The following is a 15,518-nucleotide window of genomic DNA, read 5'->3' as shown; positions in this document are numbered from 1 at the left end:
GCCTTCTGGCGTCACGTCTTTAAATAGGCTTGGTTAGTGATAGCGGACGTGGGAAGTACGGGTTGGATAAGGAAACGATCGAGCACGTTTTCTGCTCGTGCCCTGCGCTTGCCAGGCTAAGACTCCAGCTATTAGGAGTGATACAGCTGTCAGATCTAGAAGCAGAAAGTGGCTTAAGTCCTAGGAATCTTCTAGTATTTGCCAAGATACCGGAGTTTTTTTATAACATAGGTCCTGGGTTTGATAGGGGTTTTCAGTTTGGTAGTTAAATCAAACTTCTGGTAACACTACGGACTCGTTCAATCTATGTGAGGTCCTCATGGACCGGCCAGTTCAACCTAACCTAACCTTACCCGGAACTAGAACTCAGGACGTTTAGTGTGGTCGGCGGCGAACAGTGGCGACTTGATCCCCCTTGGTGCTCCAAAATTGGCTTGAGTTATCGCAGAATAGGCGTGACTTGTTATATAACGACTATAATGTCCCAAGGGATTGAGTGCTACAGCAATGATTATGAAAATTCAATGGGGTTGCTCTGTTACATGTGAGCCTATGGGTAATTGCTTTTGTGTCACATATTTCAAACCCTTGGTCTTCAGACAATTTATTGCCAAATATTTCACGACAGAAGATATTTTATAAATGCGTTAACTTTTACAAAAATTATTTGATTAATTAGTAATATTATTTCAGTTTATGCCATTTAATCAGCGCCTGCCACTTTTTTATCATTTTCACTTTTGCCTGCCTCCGGTGCAGTAGCAACAGTTCCAGCCACAGAAGTCGAAACACCCGTAGCGCCTGAAACTGCAGCTGACAGAGGTGGTGGTACAACACCTGCAACAGGCTGCTGCTGCTGTTGCGTCATAACAGGATTATGAGATGGCGGTTGACCGTATACATCATGTGGTGGTTGTCCTGTCACAGGTGTTCCATGATCTGGGTAGTGAACGGGAGAACCGTTATGTTGTGGTGGTGGACGAGCATTCATATAATGCGAACCAGGTGGTGGTCCGTACGGTTGTTGATAATGAGGATATGGTGCATACTGACCATAAGGTTGAGATGGATGAGCACCATATTGTGGTTGATAGTATGGAGAGCGTGTAGGACCAGTTGGTGCACCATAACTACCATAACCGCTATGAGGTGGAATGCCAGACATTGGTTGATGTGGTGGCATATGCGGTGGTAGATGAGAGTGTGTTGGCGGCGGTGGGTGATGTGGATGCATTGGCATTGTTGGCGGAACTTGGTGCTGTGGGGGTTGTTGTGTAGGCTGTGGATTTGGCTGTGTTGGAATTTGTGGGGGTGGTGGCGTTTGAGTTGGTGGTACGCTCATCGAATTTGGTGGTGCATTTGCGGCAACAGAAGCTGTAATATTTTGTTGTTGGGAAGATGCATGTTCGCCATGAACAACGGTTGATGGTGGCGGAGTTGGTGTTGGAGTGGGTACTTTTCCAGTCTGTCCACCTTTAGTGATTGAAGGTGCTTGTGGTTTATTGTTAGAGTCTTTCATCGCATCACTACCTGGTTTATAAACGTTCTTGTGAGCCTCTGGTCTGGGTGGTAAGGGTACTGACGGTTTTGGTGTAGGTTCGATATCCATAGGCTCTGGATCGGTTTTGCTACCTGTTTCAATAGCGTCTCTGAGTTCAGAATTCAATTGTGACCCTTGTGGAGTTGCTAATGGATCTTTCTTGTCTGAAAAATTCAAAAACATTTACGAAAATGAAAAAAAGTTTAAGCGTGCACTACTTACAAGTTGATGCATTTATTTTTTCGTTGCGAGAATTCACTGCTTGTGGAGGAGCTGTCGTACCTGCACCAACAACGGATAATTGCTCGTCTGCACGTTGGCGTTCTCGCTTCATTTCTTCATACATACGCGCTACCATTTTCTGGAATGTCGCTTCGTCTACAGCTGGTTTACAGTGGCGCTTCAATTCCTCTTGAAATGCCTCACTCGACTCGACCATACGTTGCTTCTTTGCTTCAAATTTTTCTTCCATTTGTTGCAATTCGGCTTCTAATTTGGTTTGATGCATAGTGAGTGAGCTTACTTGGCGCTTAAGTACTTGCATGCGTTGTGTGGTAACCACCGAACGCACATCTGGCACCACAGCATCTGAAAATATTTCATTGATCAAACGATGATTGCGTAAATATCGCGCGTAAGCTAAATGTTTGAAAGAATAACCCTCGTCTGGATCATCTTCATCCTCGGCAGGTTGTATATCAATACGTCGCTCCTGTTGACTTTTGCCGCTTGCACGTGTAGGGGTATCATGAACATCAGAATCGGTCTTCACTTTATTCTTTGCGGCCAGATAAGTGAGGTAACCCGGTGAATTGTGGTAAGTTTTTAATGCTTTCTCATATTCCGCTTTATCAGTTTCGTATTCATCAATAAATTCTTGTTTTTCTGTCTCGCTCAACTGCTTCCACATTGCACCAATCTTTTTACCCAATTCCCATAATTTTAAATCGGGAAATTGCGCTTTTACGCTATCCCATATACGTTTCGAATAGCGCATATATGGTAACACCGGTTTTTCTGGTGGCTTGGGTGGTTTTGGAGTACGTGAATCAGATTGGCTTTTGGAAGTGGCAGACTTTCCAGCTTTTTGTGGTGTGAATGCTGGATTACCATAGTTGCTATGAGTAAAAATTGGTGTAGTATCTTTATTGCGGTCAGAGCCGCCGCCTGCGCCTGAGGAGCGTGACCGACTGCTCCCCGAGCCTGTACTGGGTGCCGGCGTAGTCGGCCCTGCTGGTGCACCAACGGCAATTTGCTTGTAGTTGCTCGGTAACGCCATAATTCACTCAAATTTGTTTTTGATTTATTGTTTCTAAATTTGTTCGTCAAAAATTTATCTATTCGGCGTCCACCTTGAGACTTCTTCAGAGACAATTACCATCATTGTTTACTATATAGTTTGGCAACTTAAACAGAGGTTATGTTGCGAATAGAGTGGAAGGCAGTGGACTAGGCAGTCGAATGTCATAAAATGAAGGAATGGTGTTCGGAGTTTTTTCAAAATTAAAAAAAAAATTGATAAAAGCTTTAATAAAATTAAAACTGCTGTTTTAATAACAACAAAAACGCCTTATATATTCTATGTACATAAATTCGTAAAGATTATCTCACCTTAAAATTTGAGTTAAATAATCTAAAGTTTTATTTTTAAACTGAGTCGAGAACTGTTCGTGTGAATGTGCGAATTTTCACCGATCAGCTGTTAGTTGCGCTACTTGGTAAAATTTACAATGATTACCATAGTGTACCTATACCAAGTGTGTTCACTAAGCGATAAACGTCAAAACTACAAACAGCCTCGCTCACCTGATGGAAATCTCAGGTCTAGAGTCGCATTTTTAGTCTCAACGACAACATTTTTGACTACCAATCGTATGGACTTTTTCAATTTTTCAATCATTCGGAGCATTCGGTAATGGTATCCATTTTGAATTCGCTGTCATTCCGAATCCAGCGAGTGCCTGTCAGAATGCTTGACAGATAAGTCAACACACTTGTACTTGTACACTATGACAATTACAAACAAATCTGGCAAATGAACAGTCAATTTTAGTTAGGTGTGTTCGCATACTCATACCGACAAACATTGCGAATACATATGAATTCACAATGCCGACAAATAAAACAGCAAGTATGCACCGACGTGTGCCGTAGGTACGGACGTTTGTCGTACGAAACACGTTTGACCGAACCCTCAAGCCCGTAGGAATCAATAGCTATCATCCGGTGGCAAATCCTGAGCCAGATAAATAATTTTGCATGTAAATGCAACAACAACGATTTGAGCCAGATAAATACAGATAGAAGTCTGGTTCAATTTGTGAGCCAGATAATATGTTAATTACTTCTTTTTAGGTTGGCAACGCGGCCTTTAATATACCTACTTTTTCAAAAATAGATGTCGCTGCTTAGCCTTTCGCCGTATGAGTTAAATGAAAAACAGCGGCGACATCTGCCTATCAATTTCACGTGTGCGAAAATTTCACGACATCTGCTTCTCAAGTCTCTAAATGATCCAGAGCATTCCCGTGAGAATTGAGCGTGAGCCCGAGCTGTAAAACTCACTGAAAGACGGCAAATGTGTGTCTGTGTACATGTACATAACATTGTTTACAGCAAAGCACTGTTGCCATTGACCAGTTTGCATGCATGCTTATGGAAACATCAACTTTTTCCAATTTAATTTTTGATGTTGTAAAAGGCTGGAATTAATATTAAATAAATATAAATAGATTACATATTTATAATCTGCACTTTAACATAATTATTTCGTATTATTTTCACAATTTTTCAAACTTTAATTAGGTGTTTTTGCATAAAACTGCAAACGGGCAAAAATTAGCGCACAAAAGTTTACTAGGCAACTTTGTGTAGTGAGAGAGCGATCAGCTGACACGTTCTTACGGAAAAAATCAAAATTATTTTGATTTCTACGTTCCGGGCTACGTATGTACGTACGATCGTTGCACGTTGGTGAGTTTTCGTTTACATTGCACATTCATAAGATAGGTCGTGTCAGCTGACACGTTTTTTGTACGTACGTTTGTGGGTAACTGCAGCTTTAGTTCGCTGAAAATTCGCTGAAAAAAAATGACATTTGCGTCATTATTGAACCGGTAGTTGAACTGGCCGGTCCATGAGGACCTCACATATACTGAATGAGTCCGCAGTGTTACAGAAGTTTGTTTTAACGACCAAACTGAAAAACCCTGTCAAAAACCAGGACCTATGTTATTAAATAACTCCGTCCTCTTGGCAAATACTAGAAGCTTCCTAGGACTTAAGCCACTTGCTGCTTCTAGATCTGCCAGCTGTACCACTCCTAATAGCTGAAATCTTAGCCTGGCAAGTGCAGGGCACGAGCACAGAATGTGCTCGATCATTTCCTCCTACAACCCGCACTTCCTACATCTGCTATCACTGACCAAGCCTAATTTAAAGGCATGTGACGCCGGAAGGCAGTGTCCAGTCAGAATACCCGTCAGGAGTCTACAGTCCTCTCTTTTTAATGATAGAAGCAACTGTGTTAGTCTAAGGATGTAAGACCTACACATAATCTTCGACACTTTACAGCCCCGCGCTTGAACCCACGCCTTTCCCGCTTGGTCGATCATGTGCACCTCTCGCATTCGCTTAATCTCGCCCAATCTAATTGGGACATCTACGGAGCAAGCTTCAAAGGGTGCGCCCTTTTTAGCTAGTTCGTCCGCTTTTTCATTCCCATCTATTCCCATATGCCCTGGGACGCAATATAGATGTATGCTTCTCCCTGTCTCGATTCTCTCCAGAGACTGCTTACACTATAACACGCATTTAGATGCTGTGCTATGCCAGATTATTACCTTAATTGCTGATTGACTGTCAATATAAAAGTTAACACGGTTGCTATTCTCTTCCAGGGTTTCTACTGCTTTGGTAACGGCTAATATTTCCGCTTGGAAAACGCTACAGTAATCCGGCAGCCTGTAGGATCTGCTTATTTCCGGATCAGCGCAGTACTCCGCAGACTCTACTCCTTCCACTACTTTGGAACCATTCGTGTACACATGTATCGCCTCGTCTACCATTTGCGCACCTTTGCGCCAACCGTCCACCTCTATTGTGGCCTTAAATTCTCCCTCGAAGCGCGGATAGGGAATCATGTAGTCTGTTCTTCTTGTGATTGATGACGCTATACTACTATGGCCATATGGTCGGCGCTCAAGCTGCCCCGAAGCACCGGGGAAGCGATATATTAAAAACCAAAAAATCCCAACGTCATTAAAGTCACACACTTATATATTTGTAGGTTATGGACAAGGCAAAAAACCAAGTTGTTGGCTATGGTTATGGCTAAGGCGTTATGGTATGACATCATTGCCATTGATTCACAAAAGGCTGGCTGGCCAGCTGTTTTATTTGAATACGAATTTGTATGCCCTGCAAAAATTATTATTAGCGTTATGGTATGGCACCATTAATCGATTAAATTGATTTCCATAAAGTTGGTTCGCTCTGGCTAACGATTAAATCTCATTGGAACGATCTGGATCAACTTTATGAGACAGTACTAATATAAAACATCTGTTTTGTTGAAAATAAGAAGAAGATACGAACACAAAAGCTGAAGATACTGATCATGGCTCAATTATATGGTTGGCTCATCTCATCAGCTGATTTTATTTTTATCATTGCATGGTCGATGAGATTGTCAAAAGGAGATGGCAAACTCAAAATGAAACCAACACATTGACACCATTTTCTTACCACACACAAAAACTGCTGTTTTATGTTTTCATTTTATTCCATTCGCCTAATACCAATACACAGATTTTGACAATTTGAACAGAGATAATTTGTTGCTTTACAGATGAGCCAACCATATAGTTGAACCATGATACTGATAGAATTATTAACATTTAAATAGTTTTGCTCGTAAACAAACTATTTATTTTCTTCAAGTTGTTTACACTTTCCGTGTTCTTGCTTTTAGATATGGCGAAATCTTATATGTATACACATATGTACACACATTTATTTCAGTGCTACCATAGCTCAACTGTATGGTTGTCTCATCTCATCAGCTGATTTAATTTTTTTCATTTCACTGGAGTAGGGATTATCAGAAGATGGCAAACTCAAAATGAAACCAACACATTGACAACATTTTCTCACTGCACACAAAAGCTGCTAAGTTTTATGTTTTCATTCCATTCCATTCGTCCAACACCAACACACTGATTTTGACAATCTGAACAAAGGTATGTTGTTGCTGTAGAGACGAGCCAACCATATAGTTGAGCCATGAGTGCTACCAACTCAAAGGTAGTTAGCTGTCAAAAAATCTTCTACAGAGAACGAAACGAACAGAACTGCTATACGGATCAGAAATTGAACCAGATAAATATCAAGATCGCAACGTTGTTTTTGCATTTGCATGTTAAATTTCTATCCGTATCTGGCGGAGCTGTAAAAGTGTGCAATCATTTAAAATTTTAAATCATTGATTTAAGAATGCTCTTTCTTCATTCTTTCATTCCTTGTTAAGGAATGTGGCTTAAAAGTCAACCCATTCTCCATTCAGTAGTGGGAAAAAAAGAATGCACTCTTGAACTCTTCGAAGAAAGAATGAAGTAATTGAATGAAACACAAAAATTTTTCAACACAGAATAAGCATTAAAATGAATGCAGCCTTTGCTGAGTGTGCACACACTTTTCTAGTACCAATCAATTATGAAAAATGTCGTACAAGCACAAAACCCGCTCAAATATCACATGGTTGTTTTTAATTAAAACCACTTCAAAAAACAACACAAAAATTTAGTTATTGACAGTGATGACCAGTTTTTTCGTTATTTAAATGGTAATAAAGCACAAAGAAGTTAATTTAAAAAGCATTTTTATTAAAATTATTCTAAAAATTTAATAATAAAAAAAGTAAATGACAAATATTTCAACATCCCTGTTCCGAAAATTGTCATCGTTCTAAATAAGTGTTGCCAATGTGCCATATAAAAGGTACTTGCATGTAAAAGTACTAACTTACATTTGAACGTCCTCAATTGGTGTTTAAACAATTGAAGAAAAAGCAATTCATTATAAAAAGTCTTAGTAAAAGTTCCTTCATGTATTCTTCTTAGAGGTATATGGTCAAATACTTTATCTCTATACTGGTCCGTGGGTTTGCAAAACGCAATAGTAATATCCGATTTTTCTCTATGTATTTAAAACTTGTAAAATATAAAATTGGCTCCAAAGTGCCACTGGTTTTTGTGACAGAATGATAACAACTTCAGATGAAAGATTCAGGTTAACCCCTTTTCTGGTCAACGCGTGCCTTACATGTGGATCACCACAAAAATTATCTTTTTAAAAGCTAAACAGAAACATCTATTGGCACAGAAATTTCCTTGGATTTCCATTGATAATTCCCTCAGTGGACGTGTCGACTGTGCATGACGAAGTACTGATAACGTAAATAGAGAAACCAAGAACCTATTTAAAAGTTTTCAAGTTTGAAAACTGGAAAACAATTTTAATGGAAAATTGTTCATTTATTACATTTCTTGTGAGTTTCTTGGCGGGTCGGATTAAAACGATTACATCGGTATGGGAAATTACGACAGCGAATCAGCGGAAGTTAATTTTGAAGAGTTTTTCGAAATTGTCGGGGATTCTGTGTTTGAACAGAGCCGTGATATGGTACATGAAGCGAACGATGAAAACAATACAACAACTGAAGAAGGCATTGAAAGAGAAATGGACGAAACCTCAGTTTTGTCGGAGACAATATTTGCTGGAAAATATGATATTGGCGGAAGCGAAATCCTGTTCACTAAATATTTTGAAATTTTGAAAAAGGTTCGTATGCACGCGACAATTTTTTTTTTTTGGAGTTTAGGGGTTATTTATCTGAAGAGCGACTGTCGCTCGCCCTGAGGGAACAATTTATCAAGAGCCTGATGGTACAAAAATTGGTAGCTTATTCACAAGTAATATTGTTTGGTGTACTTCAATAACGTATCCAATATACGAATTGTGTTTTATATTGTTTTCAGCAACTTTTTGTGGCACTGAAGTTTTTAAATAATTTTTTGTCTACTCTCAGATTGATATGGATTTAAAAAATATACGATAGTATATCGATAAATTTCTCTCGATATTTCCAAGAATGAAGTATCCAGATCAAAATGTATCGAATTGGGCGAACAAATATATATAAATTATTATTATCACAATGCTAGGCATCACCAGATCTTTTTCATACATTTAAAGTATTGTGTTTTATTCATCAGACTTAACTTTGTTTCAAATAATTTTACTCATATGTATAGCTTGACATGACCGTTTATCATAAACAGCGTGGTGGCATACTCGTCATCTGCCGAATTTGCAAAACTGAACTGCAAGGATCAAGACAAGTAACTTCAAATTTTGTGCGCCATTTGCGCGTGAAGCATCCGCGACAGTTCTCGGAGTATGAATATGGTAAAGTTTCCATGTATAGAAAATCGCAAAGCCGTGAAACACAATTTGAAAAATTAACAGTAAAGTTGATAGCAGTTTCAATAGTGGAAAATGAAACCTTTAGGCAATTCGTTTCATTTTTGAACCCCAAAGCAAAATTAATGAGTAGAGCAACGGTCGTCAAAAGAATTGACGAGTATTTCGATTTAATGATGGTAAAAATTAAAAATGAATTGGCGAATCAAAATTATTTATGTACCACTGCTGATGTTTGCTCAAACAAGCATCGAAGTTTTTTTGGATATTCATGCATGGTACATGCACTGGATCGTATATATGGAGACGCAAAAGTTTCAGAATTGAGCGAGAGAGTCAGAAGTATTCTTTCGATGGAGTGCCGAAATGAAATTGTCGCAACTAGTTCCTTAAACAATAGACCCCAATTTTTCGATTTTGGAAACAGAAGTAATTAAAATTTTAGTTTAATCATATATCACATTATATATTTTAAGGTTTTCCAAAAATCATAGATGAAGCTTTTGAATCCGAAAGTTTGATAATTAATAAAGCCGAAAATGAATATTCCAATTATATTGCAGATCCCAGCACTAATAAAGGAATGCTTTATAAGTATCCAGAGCTGGAAAAGTGCTATATGAAATTTAATACTCCTTTGCCCTCATCAGCATCAGTAGAGAGATTTTTTTCAGCAGCAACTATATTGAATGCGCCTCGCCGTGGATCACTTTCTGACGAAAATATTGAAAAGCTTCTCTTAATGAAAGTTAATTCTTTTTAATATGGTTTTGCTCTTGATATATTCTAAACTTTGTTAATTTTTTATAAGCGTTATAACAACTTTAATGTTATATACCCCTACATTTACCGCAAATTGCAAATACGTTTGATTACCACATGAAATATTTGATGACGTGTTTAAATTTCGGGCGCTTTTCTCTTTTTTATCATAGTTAAATGGTTTTAATTGTGATACTTCAATCAACATTTACAAAATTGAGTATCTGGTATACATATACATATTTTGCTTAATACAGGAACCATCGTCTCGCCACAATGGCACAGCGTACATGAACTGTCAAAAATACAAGCATGTTCATGGAAACGAACATGATGGGACGCTAGACGGAACATACGCCGTTTCGATTAAAAAATTACATATTTCATCACATAGATTTATAACCTTTTAAAGAAAGCATTCCTTTAACATGCCTGTATAGCTACTGAAGTATAAAAATATCAACTCTGATATAAGAAATTTAGTACTGAATGGTAAAAAAGTGTGCATTCATTTCAAGCATTGTAAATTTTACCAAGTAGCGCAACTAACAGCTGATCGGTGAAAATTCGCACATTCACACGCACAGTTCCCGACTCAGTTTCAAAAAAAAACTTTAGATTATTTAATTCAAATTTTAAGGTGAGATAACCCTTGCCAATTTATGTATACAGAATATATATGGCGTTTTTGTTGTTATTAAAACAATAGTTTTATTTATATTAAAGCTTTTATCATTTTTTTTTTAACTTTGAAAAAACTCCGAACACCATTCCTTCATTATATGACATTCGACTGCCTAGTCCACTGCCTTCCACTCTATTCGCAACATAACCTCTACTTAAGCTGCCAAACTATATAGTAAACAATGATTTCAAGTTTACATTCAATAAAGAGTGGGAATGGCTCCTACATTCACACTCTATATTGAATTATATTTTACCATTCAATAACACTCACACTTTGAGTTAAAGTATATTAAGCCATTCAGGAATGGGAATTTATAATATGCAACCAAACAATTACAAATTTTTAAAAGAATGCTGAGAGAATGCACACTCAATTGATTCAATATTTTTACAGCTCTGGTATCTGGTTCACGCGCCATTGGAACGTAACTATTATTGTACACCACAAATCACATTCCCAGATTACGCATTCACGTGTTCAAAATTGCTTCGTTCTGCGCATAAACATCACAGTTGACTGCTAGAGCGAATGGAAGAAGGAGAGAAAAAACAAGAACTAAAGGAAAATTACGTATCAATTGCCCATAAAAACAGTTGATCTTTTGTTTACATGCGCAATCTTCTGTGTGTGATTTGTGATTGTTGTAGGTATGTCACCGTGCTTCCACCTTGTATGGCTCCACCATTACTTCAACAGCTGTTTTTGCTTTACCTGATAAGAAAATGTCGCGACTTCTAGTTTTACGAACGTTCAAAAAGATTAGACCTCTACAAGTTAGAATCCCTTTGAACCTTCTAGTGGATGAGTATGAAACCGTAACATCTTTAAGAGGTTCGCAGTTGAATCAAAGAGGAGGTCCTATAATCAGAACTCTTACAAGATGTATAAATGAGAACAAAAATGGTATCAATGGATCGACGATTGATAGCAACACTTATGAGCGTGTCTGCTCTGAAACATTGGATGCATTGTGTGACTATTTCGAAGAACTCACTGAAAATGACAAGACTTTATGCTCCAGTGATGTAACATATGGTGTAAGTTGGTTTTTCATATAAACTAACCAAAATGTCTTTATTTGTTGTTTTTTGACTCAGGATGGAGTGCTCACTGTTAATCTTGGCAAAGATCATGGCACATATGTGATAAATCGTCAAACGCCCAACAAACAAATATGGCTTAGTTCGCCTACCAGCGGGCCTAAACGATATGACTATGTAGTAGGTGAGCCTGGTCGCTGGATATACAAACATGATGGTGAATCGTTGCACGAGTTATTGCAGAGAGAGCTCAAAGAAATATTAAAAGGACAAACAGTTGATTTTTTACGTCTTCCTTATGGTAGCTAGAAACAAATGATATTACATTATTATAAAGACGTAATTTATTATAAACAGTTGCTATAGATGAGGGTGACATTATACTAAAAAATTAATAATTAGAAAACAACTATTTCACACGATTTACAATTTTTTCCAGTAACTTGATTTGCATCTCCATCACTCGCTCTTGTAAAGAAATTGTTCGACGTATCAAATCCATATTTTCTTCATGTCGTCGCTGTTGCGCAGCGTTATAAGCAGCAAGCGTCATATCATCTTCGTTACCACGGCGCAGTTCCGACCGCACATCTTTTGCTGGCATCTCAGTTAAGTGTTGGGTGTGCGTATGTGAAGCGATTACTTTTTCAACTTTTAACCGTTTTAAAGGTGGAGAAGTGGGAAGCTTAACTTCATCCGTATCTTGCGGTTCATGCTTCACGGTTGAAATGTTTGTTGTCGCCGGTAATTCATTTCTATTGGCGCCGTCTATAGCTTGGTGTTCACGTCCCATCATGATAATGAATTCTTGTTCTTTATGTGCTATTTCTTCTGTTTGTTTATCCTCACGCACGTCGTGCTGAGGTGGTGGACCAAATAGTATATCATCCCGACAGCTACGTGGTCCGTTCGAATCTTTTAGATTGTTCTTTGCTGTTGAATGGTTATTGTTTAAAAAAGTGGATATATTACTGACATTATATATTTCGTGAAATGGCTGAAAGTATTCGAAGCTTTCAATATCCATTTTATTTCTAACATCGAAATACTGCTGACGTAGTCGTGTAAACTTTTGTTTAACTTGCTCAGCATTAAAGTCGAAAAAGCTTTCCCTCATATTTTTAGATATATCCTCCCATATACATCTGTACATTTCACTAATTTCTTGAGAAGTATTCATTTCTTTGTTGTATTTTTCCCGATAAAGCGCGATCAAGCATTGGATGGCATTTGGATAAAAACCGTCTTCAACTTCAAATGGAGGTTCGTTTGTAATTTTAGTATGTGGTAGTGTTAAAAAGATGTGATTATCTTCTACCTCGTCCGTGGCACAATCATCTAGATATTCAACATTCTCAACTTCCTCCTCCATTGTGTTGTCGGTTCTAGTGCGGCGATCTTTCTCTTCATAAAATGATGATGTTTTCCTCAACGCAAATAGCTTTTTCTAAATATATAATAGAGGTATTACATATATGCTGTTTACTTATATTCAACATAATTGTTCAAACGATTTTATTTACTGTCCGAAAAATTGTTAACGTTTGTTGCCGGCTACAAAAAAAAAAATAAAGAAATGCAAACGAAGTGTGACACAACAACAACAATAACGAGGATCACGGCTGCCAATTTTTTCCATTTGGACCAAAAATGGTCCCTTACAACCCTTCTTCAATTTTGGTCCTTTTTAGGCAGTAGCCACGAGCATTGTTTACTATATAGTTTGACAGCTTAACTTGAGGTTATGTTGCGAATAGAGTAGAAGACACTCGAATTCAGTGAAAGAGGAACTCGAATGGAGTGGAATGAAGAACAGTAGGAAGAGCAGAGTTGCATTGGATCAATATACCTTCAATCATTGTATCAACATTAAAGATAAATTTAGAAAAAATAATTAAATACTTGAGTATAACTAAAAATTTTCTTTCAGTTACTGCAATTAAGATGTCCTAGGTGATTTACTTTCCAAAATTATAACATTTTATGTCTGTTTAAAAATTTAACTTGAATTTCCCTAAAGATTTCCGTAATATGGCCATTAGTGATGTTTGTGTGTGTGTGCTAATTTTGAGCGATCAGCTGTTGGTTCGCTGCTTGGTAAATGGCCACGATTTTGCTTCTTTAGCTGGAGACAATGGTGCTTTATCGGTAACCGTATCGGTAACCTTTTAACAGCTGATTCGACCAACCTTATGAGAATCAATGCAATCGATTATTGGTGCCGCTAAGGTCGTAACCGTATCGCAGCCAACCAACTGGGTTTTGGTTTACCGTCGTAACGATAAACAGCTGATAACGTTAGGGATACGGATACAGCGATACGACATACGGCACCAATGACTCCGGCTTTTCATTTCTTTTTCAAGGGCGTATTAGTGGTGACATAACCATAATACCAATACCAGATAAAACAGCTGATCGAACCTACCTTATGGAAATCAATGTAATCGATTAAAGGTGCCAAGCCATAACGCTAACGCCATAACCATACCACAGCCAACCAATTGGTTTTTAGTTTCTCCTAATTACCATAACCTAAAAATATTTGAGTTGGTGAATTTAATAACTTCTTGTAGATTTTATTCATTGTTTTGGATACGTTATGACTAAGAGACTTATTTTTTGTGGAATTTGTTTGTAACTTTTTGCGTTTTCCTCATTTTTATGAAATTTCCACGTTTTTCAGGTTAAGGCACCATTAATCGATCACATTGGAGATGGGTATGGTTACGACTATGGCGTTAGGGTTAAGGAAGTTTGATTAGCCCTTCACTCAGGTATTAATTCACAATATTGGCCGAAAATTGCTGTCAATAAAGTGTACCAGAACAATTACATTTCTTCGTGGTGTCATGGTAGCGTGCTCCGCCTACCGGAGATCCTGGGTTCACGCCCCGGGCAAAGCAACATCAAAATTTTAGAAACAAGTTTTTTCAATTAAAAGAAACATTTTTTATAAGCGGGGTTTGGTGTACCAAAGGAGTTACATTCTGACGAAGGCAGGAATTTCGAATCAGCTGTATTCCAGGAAATGTGTAAATCATTGGGCATTCGAAAAACACGGACAAATGCATTGCATCCTCAGTCCGATGGTATGGTGGAACGATTTTATAGAACATTGGAGGAGCACTTAAGGAAAGTAGTGGACAAGTACCATAAGGAGTGGGATACCCGCATACCATTATTCTTGATGGCTTACCGATCAGCAGTGCATGAGACAACGGGCCAAACCCCTGCAAAAGTAATTTTTGGCAATGACCTTCGACTGCCAGCTGATTTGAAGTTTGGGATAGATGCCGATGCGGAGAGAAATGTCAAGAAATCCACTGGTGTCTTGGAAGAAGAGCTGAGAGAGATACACGATCTTGTAAGACAACGAGCAAAGATTATGAGTGACAAGATGAAAGCCCGATACGATAAAGCAATTAATTCGGAAAGTTTTCAGGAAGGAGATTTGGTGCTGTTATACAACCCACAACGAAAAAAAGGTTTGTCCCCGAAACTGTAGTGTAATTGGGAAGGCCCATACAAAGTTATAAAACGGATCAACGATGTAGTGTACCGCATACAAACCATCGGTAAACCACGAACCAAAATGAAAGTGGTCCATTTGGAAAGGCTAGCAGAGTTTAGATCGAGAGATTTGTCTGATCCGGACGACTATATTAGCAACACTAAGGGATACGGGGGTGGCGGCCACCGTGGTGTGATGGTAGCGTGCTCCGCCTATCACACAGTATGCCCTGGGTTCAACTCCCGGGCAAAGCAACATCAAAAATTTTAGAAATAAGATTTTTCAATTAGAAGAAAATTTTTCTAAGCGGGGTCGCCCCTCGGCAGTGTTTGGCAAGCACTCCGGGTGTATTTCTGCCATGAAAAGCTCTCAGTGAAAACTCATCTGCTTTGCAGATGCCGTTCGGAGTCGGCATAAAACATGTAGGTCCCGTCCGGCCAATTTGTAGGGAAAATCAAGAGGAGCACGACGCAAATTGGAAGAGAAGCTCGG

General features: G+C 38.3%; 3 protein-coding genes across 3 annotated transcripts; 1 reads left to right on the top strand and 2 right to left on the bottom strand.

Annotated features, from left to right (window-relative positions):
• Window positions 1-503: 503 nt before the first annotated feature.
• On the bottom strand, window positions 504-2,917 carry Bap111 (Brahma associated protein 111kD). Its single transcript, XM_067779210.1, has 2 exons — window positions 1,763-2,917; window positions 504-1,704 (listed from the first exon to the last, which is right to left on the bottom strand). Exons 1-2 carry the CDS (start codon window positions 2,817-2,819, stop codon window positions 704-706), a joined length of 2,058 nt encoding a protein of 685 aa, XP_067635311.1. The 5' UTR covers window positions 2,820-2,917; the 3' UTR covers window positions 504-703.
• An 8,125-nt stretch (window positions 2,918-11,042) lies between these two features.
• On the top strand, window positions 11,043-11,924 carry fh (frataxin). The gene is made up of 2 exons (XM_067783792.1): window positions 11,043-11,509; window positions 11,570-11,924. Exons 1-2 carry the CDS (start codon window positions 11,195-11,197, stop codon window positions 11,819-11,821), a joined length of 567 nt encoding a protein of 188 aa, XP_067639893.1. The 5' UTR covers window positions 11,043-11,194; the 3' UTR covers window positions 11,822-11,924.
• On the bottom strand, window positions 11,785-13,240 carry LOC137250638 (uncharacterized). Its single transcript, XM_067783791.1, has 2 exons — window positions 13,036-13,240; window positions 11,785-12,959 (listed from the first exon to the last, which is right to left on the bottom strand). The coding sequence occupies exon 2, from the start codon at window positions 12,882-12,884 to the stop codon at window positions 11,922-11,924; it is 963 nt and encodes a 320-aa protein (XP_067639892.1). The 5' UTR covers window positions 12,885-12,959; window positions 13,036-13,240; the 3' UTR covers window positions 11,785-11,921.
• Window positions 13,241-15,518: the final 2,278 nt, after the last annotated feature.

The sequence above is a fragment of the Eurosta solidaginis genome, chromosome 4, assembly GCF_040869045.1.
Source record: "Eurosta solidaginis isolate ZX-2024a chromosome 4, ASM4086904v1, whole genome shotgun sequence".
Classification (NCBI taxonomy): domain Eukaryota; kingdom Metazoa; phylum Arthropoda; class Insecta; order Diptera; family Tephritidae; genus Eurosta; species Eurosta solidaginis.
The sequence above is the reverse complement of the archived record's forward strand: the minus strand, read 5'-3'. Positions and strand labels throughout refer to the sequence as shown.

What these genes read in the sequence shown, in the direction of transcription:
- Bap111 (XM_067779210.1), bottom strand. Translation starts at nt 2,819, where the DNA reads ATGGCGTTACCGAGCAACTACAAGCAAATTGCCGTTGGTGCACCAGCA. An exon ending in AAAAATAAATGCATCAACTT is followed by an intron (nt 1,705 to 1,762) that starts GTAAGTAGTGCA and finishes TGAATTTTTCAG; the next exon opens with ACAAGAAAGATCCATTAGCA.
- fh (XM_067783792.1), top strand. Translation starts at nt 11,195, where the DNA reads ATGTCGCGACTTCTAGTTTTACGAACGTTCAAAAAGATTAGACCTCTA. An exon ending in CCAGTGATGTAACATATGGT is followed by an intron (nt 11,510 to 11,569) that starts GTAAGTTGGTTT and finishes TTTTTGACTCAG; the next exon opens with GATGGAGTGCTCACTGTTAA.
- LOC137250638 (XM_067783791.1), bottom strand. Translation starts at nt 12,884, where the DNA reads ATGGAGGAGGAAGTTGAGAATGTTGAATATCTAGATGATTGTGCCACG.